The sequence below is a fragment of the Heterodontus francisci genome, chromosome 3 (assembly GCF_036365525.1).
Source record: "Heterodontus francisci isolate sHetFra1 chromosome 3, sHetFra1.hap1, whole genome shotgun sequence".
Lineage (NCBI taxonomy): Eukaryota > Metazoa > Chordata > Chondrichthyes > Heterodontiformes > Heterodontidae > Heterodontus > Heterodontus francisci.
In genome coordinates this window covers 53,116,448-53,129,399 of record NC_090373.1, presented here as the reverse complement: position 1 = coordinate 53,129,399, position 12,952 = coordinate 53,116,448, and the positions used below count along the sequence as shown (strand labels likewise).

Below are 12,952 nucleotides of genomic sequence, written 5' to 3'. Positions count from 1 at the left end.
ATAGGTATTGAAAGAGCATCTGCAGGAGTCACCCCAGAATGCTCACACACATCAGCAACAGTTTGAACAAAGGTTACCTGCCCACTATTGTCGGTAAGTATAAAGGTGAGAAGATACGATGGCCTAAATGGAGAAAGAAAAATGCACTAAAAACAGGAAAGGGAATAAGAGAAAAATAGGCAAACAAAAATTGACAGAACATGCAAATTTAGCATTCATTTTGTTAGGTAACATGCTTTTCTATTTGTTCATTTATTCCTGACTTTCCCTTTCTCCTATTGTTGGAAAATAATGGGAATGGTTTACAGCAGTCTGAAGTGTCAATGTAATATCAGATTATGTACTACAATGTCATGTATACTAGTAAAATATATATACAATGACCAATTCAGCTACATCTGGCCATTTAAGATAACCTCATAATTTTGAAGTCCAATGTCACAATTTGATGCACTACCTGTCAGAAATTATGGGTGATAACTTAATCCCAACCTCTCATTGTCAAACACACCATTTGAACGTCATTCTGATGGTATATGCTACCCTATGAATCCCTGTATTGGATTACTGCTTCATGATACATGACCTGTCAGTCAATATCGTCTATGAAAACTGAGTACTGAATTAATTGTTGGGTTGAGTAATCAATTATTTGACCCACAGAAAAGAGTCAAATAAATTTCCTGCTTCATGTATGTTTTCAACTTTGTGTTCTGAGAACATCAATATCCTGATATTAGTATGTTTCCACAAGAAATCATCTATGTTTTCTGCTGAGAGCAAACTATCACCATTTTAACTTGTTAGCACCAGAAGCAAGGCAAATCCTGACTTATGTTTGTTAATACTGCTTTCATACTTAAGTGACTTAATAAATACTTAACAAGTATATGTAACATCAGATAGCATTACCAAGCTATTCAGAGTGTAATTTCAGTGATACTGCAACCTATTTTAGTCTAAGAGTGTAAGACAGTTTTAAGGGTTAGAAATTGTGTTGCATTGTGTCATTTTTCGGGCATAAAAGAGGCACAAAGCACACCAGTTTAGCTGTGGAACAGTCTGCATGTAATCTGCACAGCCATTTGTTCCACTGATAAATTTGTGAGCCCTTATTTTTCGAACCACCCAGGCAGACATCTGAAAGAAGGTTAAATACATTAAATACATTAGTGAGTGACCACAACCCTGTTGAAGGACTCCTTTTCAAAATGCATCAGCAATGAGCCAAGCAGGCGTTGAGCCTACCCCACACAGTCCCCACAGCCACCAATGTCAGGAAACTGTAAAAAAAATTGTTTTAAAAATGTCGCACTTCCAATGGACCAAGAAAAACAAGAGTACTCTCCTGATTCCGCAAGTATCGTTGTTGCTTCCAACACTGGAACCTGCTCCAACCCTCTCTCAGGGCTTAGCTGAGGGCCACGGCTCACGAGGCAGGCACACCTAAGTTGGCATTTCCTATCTGACAAACTGCCTGTAGAAGCATGCCCAGTGCCGACAGCTCACACTGAATATGCTGATGAGCCCAGAGGACAAATTTCAACAAGGGGCCCAGAAATCTTTTTACCCTTAAACAGTTAAGAACTGTGTAACTGCGGCCTGAAAGGAAAAGTGGTAATAGCACTTAATTCTCCAGAGTGAGCTCATTTGCATAAGTATTCAGAACCGAGCTGCAAGTCTCAGAACACACTAGAAATGGGACAGGAAAATTGCATGCAAGTCAAATTTAAAAGAATGGGACAATTAAAAGGGTTTATCACAATAGAGGGAAATGAATTCTGAAAAGCTTTGGCGTGCTTCAGAAGACAGCTTATCCAATCAACAGCCTTCAGCAAGACTGAAGAGGCTGGAAAAATGAAAGAAAAGGGAACTGTAAGTACTGGGATGAGTCCTACAAACAAGTAACAGAGTAGCCCTTGACCTGAATCTCTATTTGATATCCCTCGAAGTGGAGATGCTGCATGAGGTGCCATTCCCATTGGTTAACACTGTGTTGTGCCTGCAGGAAGAAGCAGTCAAGTTTCATGTCACAACTGGCCATTACTGTACGTACCACGCTTATGTTGCAAAGTGCATTTGCAGCAAATAGTCCAGTTCTGCATCTGCCTCTCTGCTAATCCAGACCTTAAGAAGAAACCTCCCCATGGTGGTTGCTAGGTAGGTGAGCCAGGTCTATTCCCAGGATCTCCTGGCCTCCCATCTTCCACCTTACGTAACTTACGTATCCTGACTCACATCAAGTTTCATTCATTCACCACCCCTATGCTCGCTTACCTACACTGATCCTCCTCCAGCAACGCTTCAGATTTAAAATTCTCAGCCTTGTGTTCAAATTCGTCCAAGGCTTCACCCCTCATTATCTCTGTAACTCATCCAACCTTACAACCCTTCAAGAACTCAAGAACTGTCCAAGCATTCTCCAATTCTGGCTTCTTGTGCTTTCCCAATTTCCTTAAGCTTGCCTCTCCAATGGTGGTCATGCCTGCAGCTTTCTAAGCCTTAAGCTCTAAAATTCACTCCCCAAACCTCTCCACCTCTATACCTCTTTCTGCTTCTTTAAACCACTACTTCTTTGACTAAGCTATTGGTCGTTTGTCTTAATATCTCCCTCTGTGATTCGGTGCCAAATTTTGTCTGATGCTCCTGTGATGTGGCTTGGGATGATTCCCTACATTAAAGGTGTGATATAAATGCAAGTTGCTGTTGTTGACCTGTACTAATGATTAGTGGCATCTTGCCAGGTATAGCCATTCAGGCAATACTGCTCTTTTAATCACCTTGGCAGGGCTTTGTCCATGCAGTATGACACACCATGTGAAATGCTGTGATAGGTGTGCTTCTGAAAAATAATCCCGCCCAGTGGTTTATCAGGTATTTACATATAGCAGTAACACCATTGGGAGTTTACTATAAAAGCTTCCTTTGGTCAGAAGTGTTCTCTAAAGCCTTCATTTCCATTCTGCTCTCTATCGCCTGCAATGATGTGGGGAAGAACATATTGCAGCTGTATAGCTCATCAGCATGCCTACCTGTCCCAAGACACAATAGTGTATACTTTCCAGTCAGGTATTACTTGGGCCATGCATTATTAACTCCCAGCCAAGTGTTAGTGCACTAACCCAACCTAATTTTGCATGGGCAGCTTCATTTGCACAATGTGAGCAAGCTCCCAGTTCATACTGGGCAGATACTCAACCATCCCTTTTTGACAGCTGGTGAATTGAAGGTGGTACTGCATGAAGTGGCAGAGAGAAGGTGATCCTTTTTTGCCACTTCAAGGGACCCTCCCTGTACCACAACATTTCAGCATACATGAAAGGAGGTGGAAGCAGAGAAGTTGACAACACAGCTGACTATAGAGAAACCCATTCTGCCAATATTGAAGAAGTATCAAAAAAGAGTTCCAAAATACCTGGTCTCCTAAGCAACTAAATGCAATCAGAAAAAAAAGTAAAGCAAAAAAAGTGGGAAGAACAGCCACAAAAATACATCTCTTTTAAATGCACCAAAAAAGGCCTCTCAAAATGATGGCAAACACAAGGGGACATAGCTTTAAGTTGAGGGGTGATAGATATAGGACAGATGTCAGAGGTAGTTTCTTTACTCAGAGAGTAGTAGGGGCGTGGAACGCCCTGCCTGCAACAGTAGTAGACTCGCCAACTTTAAGGGCATTTAAGTGGTCATTGGATAGACATATGGATGAAAATGGAATAGTGTAGGTCAGATGGTTTCACAGGTCGGCGCAACATCGAGGGCCGAAGGGCCTGTACTGCGCTGTAATGTTCTAAAAAAAAATGCACACCTGCATGCAGCACAGCCCCCAGCCACCACGTGCACACATTTTACATGAGCAGGCTTATGACTCAAGTGATATTTGGGCACAAACGCTCAGAAATTATGTGGAGATTTAAGTGACATTTTGGGGCTTCACTTTGATGTTGCCACCAGAAAAATGGTAGGTTCTTCTGGAGCCACGTGAAACCCAGACAAGAGAATTAGTTGGGCATTGATCCAGTATAAGTGATTTGTTGCACCAAACAGAAACCATCGACAATCAACATTGCTATTCAATAGTAGATCTTTGATCAATAAGCAGTGGATGTTAAAATTAAGACAGAATATAAAAATATTTTCGAAGGTAGAAAATTCAGAACAACATTAAAACATCAACTGACAAAGTCACCAATTTTTCCCCCATTTCTCTGCCCATTTTAATGCCAGCCTGCAATGGTTCTGTTATAGAAAATATGCCTCCTTTCTCCATTGCCATAATGGATATAAAACCTTTACAAGCCCAAATTCCATGCCCAATGGAGTATTTGATTTGATGTTCAACAACCGCTATATATTAGCAGCTTGGAGTGTCAGCTAGGCTCAGTTATTTTTATTCACTCTCGGGATATAGGTGTTGCTGGCAAAGCCACTATTTATTGCCCATCCCTAGTTATCATAAGAAGATATAGGTAACAGTTCTTCTTGGACTGCTACAGTCCTTGTGGTGAAGACACTCCCACATTGCTGTTAGATAGGAAATTCCAGGATTTTGTCCTAAAGACAATGTAGGAACAGCACTATATCTCTAAGTCAGGATGGTGTGTGACTTGGAGAGATATTTGGAAGTGATGGTGTTCTCAAGCACCTGCCGCCCTTGTCCTTTGAGTCATAAAGTCATAGAGTTATAAGGCACAGAAACAGGCCCTTCGGCCCATTGTGTCTGTGCCAGCCATCAAGCACCTAACTATTCTCATCCCATTTTCCAGTACTTGGCCCGTAGCCTTGTGTGCTATGGCGTTTCAAGTGCTCATCTAAATACTTCTTAAATGTTGTGAGGGTTCCTGCCTCTACCACCTCTTCAGGCAGTGCGTTCCAGATTCCAACCACCCCTCAAATGAAATTTTTTTACTCAAATCCTCTCAAAACCTCCTGCCCCTTACCTTAAATCTATGCTCCCTGGTTATTGACCCCTCCACTAAGGGAAAAAGTTTCTTCCTATCTAACCTATCAATGCCCCTCATAATTTTGTATACCTCACCCCCCCCCCCCCCCCCCCGCCCCGCCCTCAGCCTTCTCTGCTCTAAGGAAAATAACCATAGCCTTTTCAGTCTCTTAGTTATCTGAGGTGGTAGACGTTGTGGGTTTGGGATTTGCTGCAGTGTGTCCTATAAATAGTACACAGCCATGGTATCCCGGTGGCGGAGGGAATGGTCATTTAAGCTAATTAAATGAGGTACTGCTTTGGAACATGTGAATTTGCAGGCAGAAGGATTGGGAAAAAGATATAAAAGAGTGGGTGTTAGGAGAGATACCCGAGAATTTGATGAGGTCTGATCAGCCTTGAAAGTACTCAAGCTTGAAACTGATATGTGTTTTTATTTCTGGTGAGCTCCCAAGGTGTAGCCATCAGTATATGTTTAATTGTCAATTAAAGTTATTACTGTATGCTTAATTCCTATGAATATTGTTATGACCAATGCGGGAGAAATGCACTGCTAATTCAGTCCCACTACTCCACAGGTCACAGCATATAAATAGATTTTCCCACCTACCAAAGAATAGCTAAATTAGACACTCTATTTGTCCCCCAGAATAAAGTAAACCAAACCAGGTAGCTTTAAACAAAAATACACATGAACTATTTATTAGAAAAGAAATAATAAGTCTTAACTACTAATGAGATAAATCTATATATCTGAAAAGTTCCTTAGTTCCTTTGCCCTCATGCACACACATACATTAAAAACAAAATTAACCAGGAAAAAGAAACTTTGGTTTACAACTGTTTCTTAGGAATAGAAGGAATAATAAAAAAATAAATCAGTTCATCACATTCTGGTAGGATGTTTTCAGTGCAGTGAGGTGTCCCAGAGTCAAATAGTTAGATGCCACTCAAAATCTCTCCAGGCGAGATTGATGAACAGTCTTTGATGGGTAGGTAGGCAAGGCAATTCAACCACAGCAGGCATCACACAGGTCTTTCAGCAAGGCTGCAGCAATCGGTCTGTTCAGGACTCACAGCAGCAATGCAGCAGTAGAAGCTTTGCTCAGGTTCCAGGATTTCCCAAAACACAGGAGGCAACAGGAATCTCATTGAATGCAGGAATTCTTCAGAGATGGGAGGCAATAGGATTTGGCCACCTTTCAAATACAGGATTTTTTTTCAAGAGATGCAAGTCTCCTTTACAGAGAGAGGTCTTTTTCTCTAGTCTCCAGGCAGGTCAGGTCTAAGTTTCAAAATGCCTGCTCTTTGTTTTTTTTTTAAAAGTCCAAAGTGAAAGCAAAAAGCCTTCCTCAGCTGTTCACATGACCAGACACAGTGTCTCCTTCGTATTTCAAAGTGTTGCTTTGAGGAGGTCAAACCCCTGGCTTGCTTCTTTGAAACTGCTTGTATACAAAGTCACCATCCAAAAATTCCTGTTATTTGCAGGTGTCCAAGTCCCTTGAAAATCTTTTTTTCAGGTTTTTGTAACAATATCAACCTCTTGTAAAAATATCAACAATAAATTCTTTGAATCCTAATATTTTGAGGTGTAACGTAGAAACTTATACGTAAGCCCACCCATTCTCTAATACCAGGTATGAAATCAGTGCGAAAGAAAAGGCTGAAACGTTTGCAACATCTTCAGCCAGAAGTGCCGAGTGGATGATTCATCTCAGCCTTCTCCTAAGTCCCCAACACCACAGATGCAGTCTCCAGATAATTCAATTCACTCCACATGATTTCAAGAAAAGGCTGAAGGCACTGGATACTGCAAAGGCTATGGATCCTGACAACATCCTGGCTGTAGAACTGAAGGCTTGTGCTTCACAACTAGTCGCACCCCTAGCCAAGCTGTTCCAGTACAGCTACAACGCTGACATCTACCTGACAATGTGAAAATTGTCCAGGTATGTCCTGTACACAAAAAGTGGGACAAATCCAATTATTTCCCCATTAGTCTACTCTCAATCATCAGCAAAGTGATGAAAGTGTCGTCAACAATTCTATCAAGTGCCAGTTAAACAGCAATAACCTGCTCACCAATGCTCAGTTTGGGTTCCGCCAGGGCCATTGGTTCAAACATGGAAAAATGAGCTGAACTCAAGAGGTGAGTTAAGAGTGATTGCCCTGGATATCAAGGTAGCATTTGACCGAGTATGGCATCAAGGAGCCCTAGCCAAACTGAAGTCAATGAGAATCAAGAGGAAAACTCATCACTGGTTGGAGTCATACTTAGCATAAAGAAAGATGGTTGTGGTTATTGGAGGTCAAACATCTCAACCCCAAGACATCGCTGCAGGAGTTCCTCAGCGTAATGACCTAGGCCCAACCATCTTCAGCTACTTGATCAATGACCTTCCCTCCATCATAAGGTCAGAGGTGGGAATGTTCGCTGATGATTATATCCTGTATATTACCATTCGCAACTCCTCAGATACTGAAGCAGTCCATATGCACAAGATCTGGACAACATTCAGGCTTGGGTTGATAAGTGGCAAGTAACATTCGCGCCACACAAGTGCCAGGCAATGACCATCTCCAACAAGAGAGAATTTAACCATCTCCCCTTGACATTCAACAGCATTATCAACACTGAAAGCCCCACTATCAACATCCTGGGGGTTACCAATGACCAGAACTGAATTGGAGAAGCCACATAATACTGTGGCTACAAGAGCGGGTCAGAGACTGGGAATTCTGCAGTGAGCAACTCACCTCCTGATTCCCCAAAGCCTCTCCAACTTCTACAAGGCATAAGTCAGGAGTGTGATGGAATACTCTCCACTTGCCTGGATGGGTGCAGCTCCAACAACACTCAGGCAGCTCGACACCATCCAGGAGAAAGCAGCGCACTTGATCTGCACCCCATCTACAACCTTAAACATTCACTCCCTCCACCACTGACATACAGTGGCAGCAGTGTGTACCATCTACAAGATGCACTGCAGTAACTCACCACACCTCCTTCGACAGCACCTTCCAGACCTGCAACCTCTTCCGCCTGGAAGGACAAGGACAGCAGAAGTATTGGAACATCACCACCTGCAAGTTCCCCTCTAAGTCACACACCATCCTGACTTGGAAATATATCGCCATTCCTTCACTGTCACGGGATCAAAATCCTGGAACTCCTTCCCTAACAGCACTGTGGATGTGCCCGCACCAGATGGACTGCAGCATTTCAAGAAGGCAGCTCACCACCACCTACTCAAGGGCAATTCAAGATGGGCAACAAATGCTGGCTTTGCCAGCAACACCCACATACCATGAAAGAATTTTTAAAAACAACCAGTGAAGATTTTTTTCTCCCGATCCCCACTGACTTCAATTTTACAAGGCCTCCTTGGTGTCACACTGGGTCAAATGCTGCCTTGAAGTCGAGGGCAGTCATAATCACATCATCTCTGGAATTAGACTGTTTTATCCATTTTTGCACTGAGGCTCTAATGAGATGTGGATCCAAACTGAACTTCAGCGAGCAAGTTATTGGTGAGTAAGTGCTCCTTGAAAGCACTATTAATGACTCCTTCCATGACTTTGCTGATAATTGGGATAGGCCAAAAGGACATTAATTTGCTGGGTTGGATTTGTCCTGCTTTGGGTCATTTCTGGGCATTTTCGACATTGTCAGGTATATGCCAGGTTTGCTGGAAAAGTTTAGCGGGCTCGCAGCAGTTTCTGGAGCACCATTCATCACTACAGCTAGAATGCTATTGGGGCCCATAGCCTTTACTGTATCCCGAGCACTTAGTCATTTCTTGATGCTGCCTGGAGTGAATCGATTTAGCTGGAGATGGTGGGGACCTCAGAAACATGCCGAGAAGGATAAGTCACTCGGCACTTCTGGCTAAAAATAGCTGCAAATGCCTCAGCCTTGTATTTTGCATTCAGGTTAGTTTAAGACCTGTCTTGATTCAAAATGTAGTGGGTTCAAGTCCCAACATAGATTTAAGAGCAGGCTGAGGGAGTGCCTCATTGTCAAAGATGCTGTCTTTTGCATGAGACATTAAACTGAGGCCTGTTCAACTAGATGCCAAAGATCCCACTGCACATTCGAAGAATAGTAGGGAATTCTCCCAGTGACTTCACTAACTTTCCAAACACATATTATCATGGTCATTCACTCATTTATTTGCTGTTCATGGGACCTTGCTGTGTGCTAACCAGTTGCCACATTTCCCTACATAACAAGAGTAACTGCACTTCCAAAGTAATCGAATGGCTTTAAATCACTTTAGGAAATTGAGGGCATGAAAGTTCTTATATAAAAGCAACTTATTTATTTCTTCATTCCACAGTGTCCTTGTCAAATTCATGAGTACCAATGTAAGCTTACCTTTGCTCCTGTTGTTTCACAAGCCAGGTCATTCAACTGGACAAAGTCCGGAAGCTTTTCTGTATTTTCCTGGATTGGGCGAGCTGCCATTGTTCAGTCGGTTCTAACATTAAATGTTGTATTTCTTCCTTGATTATAATGCTCTCGACAAATCAAATTACTGCAACAAAACATGAAGCAACCTTTTCCTTTTGTAAATTAGAAATTCAAATTAATCCAATGTGAAAACAATATTAAGATTGAAATAGTTTCCTTACAGCCAGCACTTGTAGTATTGAATGCATTAAATGAGCGATGGCACAGTAACACAGATCCTTATGTTAAGGTGTGATAAGATGTGATTTCATGCCTGCAATCTTCTTTCCATTAAGTACCTGATCTCGAATATAAAATAAAAACAGAAAGTGCTGGAAATAATCAGCAAGTCAGGCAGCATCTGATCTCTGTTGTCCTGGTATTAGAGGCCAGGCCATTCAGCACTAGGAAGGAAGTAGCACCAGGGGGTTGGGTCTCCTCAGCCGTTGACAGTCATAAGGCAGTTTTATTTTACTATAGTGCGGTAAGCTTCTGACATGTGGGTCTCAAACAGTCACTAACATTCCCCAGTGTAAATCATCTGCCATGCCTTGTTCCAAAGGAAGTGGAGGTTTGCTTTGGTGTGAGTTTGCAAATCATCACAGCAGCCCACTTTATGGATCTACTGATGTGCAGGAGACCAGCAGCAGACTTTAAATGAAAAAGAGTAGAGCGATGTAGGGAAGTTGTTTTCATATCGCTCTCCCAGAGCTGTTTTGATCACCTACAGAGTAGTAGTAACAGAGGACTAAGAGAAGGTCGCTTGCCTGGACTGCGGATGCGAGAGGCATAGAGCAACCATAATCGAGGGCATTGGCCTTGAAATTCAATGGTGCCCACCCATTTATCAGTTGCAAAATTGGCACCGAAGCCTCCAATATGGCATGTCCTCATTAAGTGCACTGCCTACATTTTGGTAAGGGCAGAAAAGGGTTGTGCCTGAAACAGGTGTTTGTGTATATAAATAGAGGCATTCTCACTTTGACACTCACTTTTAACAATTTGGGTGCCCTAAATGGAGCCTGTGCCAGACCAGCTGTGTTTAGAAAATGTGATCTACAGGTGATCTAACCAGTGGTCCTTGAACAGATCACTGAAGACAGCCACCAAAAAGCTAGGTGTTCCCTCTGCCCAGAACACACCAACCTGCCAGCACAAACCAATTTCTAGGTCGCTGAGCTTGGCGAAAGAGCCACTGCTTACTGTTACTTTTGCCTCCAAGGACACAGGCTGGAAAAGCAACATTCAGTGTTTGTATTTATATAGATCATGAATTACTTCTGTACAATAATACTTCACGTGCATATCACTCTCCCTTCGTCCACTACTGGTGGCAAAGTATTCAGATGCTGCTGTCAGACTTTGTGCAATTCCCTTTCTAAACTGCTCTGTCACTCCATCTATTACCTCATTTAAAAACCTTCTAAAACCCATCTCGTCACTAAGCTTTTAGTCCCCTCTCATCCCCTGGCTCAGAACCTTATTTTACATGTCTATCTGTGAAGTACCTTGGAATCTTCTTCACCTTAAAAGGTGCTACCCAAATGCAACTTGTTTTACCGTACATTGCACAGTACCTTGTCATCCTTTTCCTAACTACTTCACGATACTGTATATGATTAAATCTTTCCACTATTTGTTCACACATTAACTGATGCATAAAATTCCTTTAATGTATTGACCCTTTATAGGCTAATGAGCTTTGCCTTTTAGCAATCGCTGTTCCAGCTTGAATAGATTTTTAATGGGCTTTTCTAACTTTCCATATAAATAGGAATTTTATAATGTTTTGTGGAAAATCTAAATAAAATCAAAACAAAAGTAACATCAAATGTTAAAAGGACACTGAAGATAACAAAAGTTTATAAAAAGAAAATCTCATCATAAGTTCCGATCCTAATATTTGACTTTATTCAGATGTATACAAATTACAATTACACTAACTCCAAATTTACATTAATTTGGAATATGCAAGTTATGCATTTGACATACCAGTTATCCTTTGAAAAGCCAGTTTCGAGCCTTGCTATCCAGCCAGTGACTTTGAAATGCAAATATGTTGCCGTCTACGCAACAGCCCAACTATAAACCTGCAGAGCAAAGTTATAATCGTGCAGTCATTGACCTGAAGGTAACCAGCTGTATCATCTGGTAGTGTAAACCATGCAAAATGGAAAACAGACTGAAGATCTGCACTTTATCAGCTTTGTTTTCTTATACACAATATACAAAGTTAAAATTCCTTTCCATCCAGCTTTGATGTGAACAGTTTTTTAAACAACTCTTCAATCAATACTGTTATACGTAGTGCTGTTCTGTGTAACACAGGCTTTTATACCACCCTGACCCAACCTTTGTACAGAACAGGATTCCTGAGTTTTATAACATACGGTAAAAATTAAAGTAGCACACTTCAGAAACTCACCGCTAAATGTCCAGTGATGTTAAAGGAGCAATGTAACCGTGGTACAATTCTTCTGAGATAACTTATTTTTAAACAGAGGACTGATGATCCACATAATGCCGAAAAAATCTAGTTGCTTAATCTTTTTGAAACTTTTTCTTTGATATAGGAAATGGAAGAGGGGTGGAAATGGAGAAACAAGCGAAGAAGAGGATGATAATTTAAAAATCTGTAATTGACACATTCTTCCCCCTGCTCTAAATAGCTATATGCACTTCATAGACAGCGAAACAAGGTTTTGTTTGCAGTAGGGAGGGGGAAAGGGTCAATTCAGCAGTGTTTTGTTGCCAACGGTGCTGGGGGGAGGATGGTCCTGGGCTTTGTTAGATTTGGGAATGGTCTCAGGGAGATGGGAAAACTGGAGTGGGAGTCGTGAAGTTTGACAGTGCTACAGTGGCTGGGTGGGGGTTGAGTTTTAGGGATGGGGTTTGACAGTGGGGGCATGGGGTTTGACAGTAGAGGTTAGGTTCTGACAGTGGGGGTTGAGTTTAACAGTGGGGATTGAGTTTAACAGTGGGGATTGGGGTTTAACAGTGGGGGTTGCGGTGTAACGGTTGGGGTTGGGTTTAACAGTGGAGTTTGGGGTTTGACAGTGGGGATTGGAGCTTAACAGTGGGGGTTGCGGTTTGGCAGTGGGGCTTGGGGTTTAACAGTGGGGGTTGTGGTTTGACAGTGGGGTTTGGGGTTTGACAGTGGGGGTGGGGTTTGACAGTGTGGGGGCTGGGGTTTGACAGTGAGGGATCTGGAGTTTGACTGTGGGAGGGAAGGAGGCCCTACTGCCTGGGCTGTGCAATTACATCTCGACTTCCAGTGGTGGGTAACTACACCTCGACTGCCCGGGGTAGGTAATTACACCCTGACTGCCCAGTGTAAGACCCCCTCACTGGTCTAAAGGTTTTTGTCTTTACTCTTGATATCAATGGCACAGAACAACTTGGATACTGTTTCACTAAATGTGATACACCTTTATTAAATCTCTAAGCAATAATACAACTAATAATCATGGAAAAGGACAAAGATAAAACGGGAGTAAAAGTTCTAAATTGGGGGAAGGCAAATGTTACCAAACTGAGAGGTGATCTGGCAAAAGTGGATT

The 12,952-nt window shown here is 42.1% G+C and overlaps 1 protein-coding gene across 5 annotated transcripts in view; it reads right to left on the bottom strand.

Annotated features, from left to right (window-relative positions):
• The window catches only part of allc (allantoicase), a 64,419-nt gene extending 52,932 nt beyond the window's left edge, over positions 1–11,487 (bottom strand). Inside the window, exons 1-2 of one of the 5 annotated variants that reach the window (XM_068022338.1) lie at positions 11,385–11,487; positions 9,318–9,477 (exon numbers count right to left, since the gene is read on the bottom strand). In XM_068022338.1, coding sequence (XP_067878439.1) covers positions 9,318–9,407 — 90 coding nt within the window. In that variant the 5' untranslated portion in view covers positions 9,408–9,477; positions 11,385–11,487. Of the gene's footprint in view, positions 1–9,317; positions 9,506–9,574; positions 9,697–11,384 lie in introns of those variants that run through there. The other 4 variants (XM_068022348.1, XM_068022357.1, XM_068022353.1 and 1 more) reach the window with 4 other exon arrangements.
• Between the last annotated feature and the right edge of the window lie 1,465 nt (positions 11,488–12,952).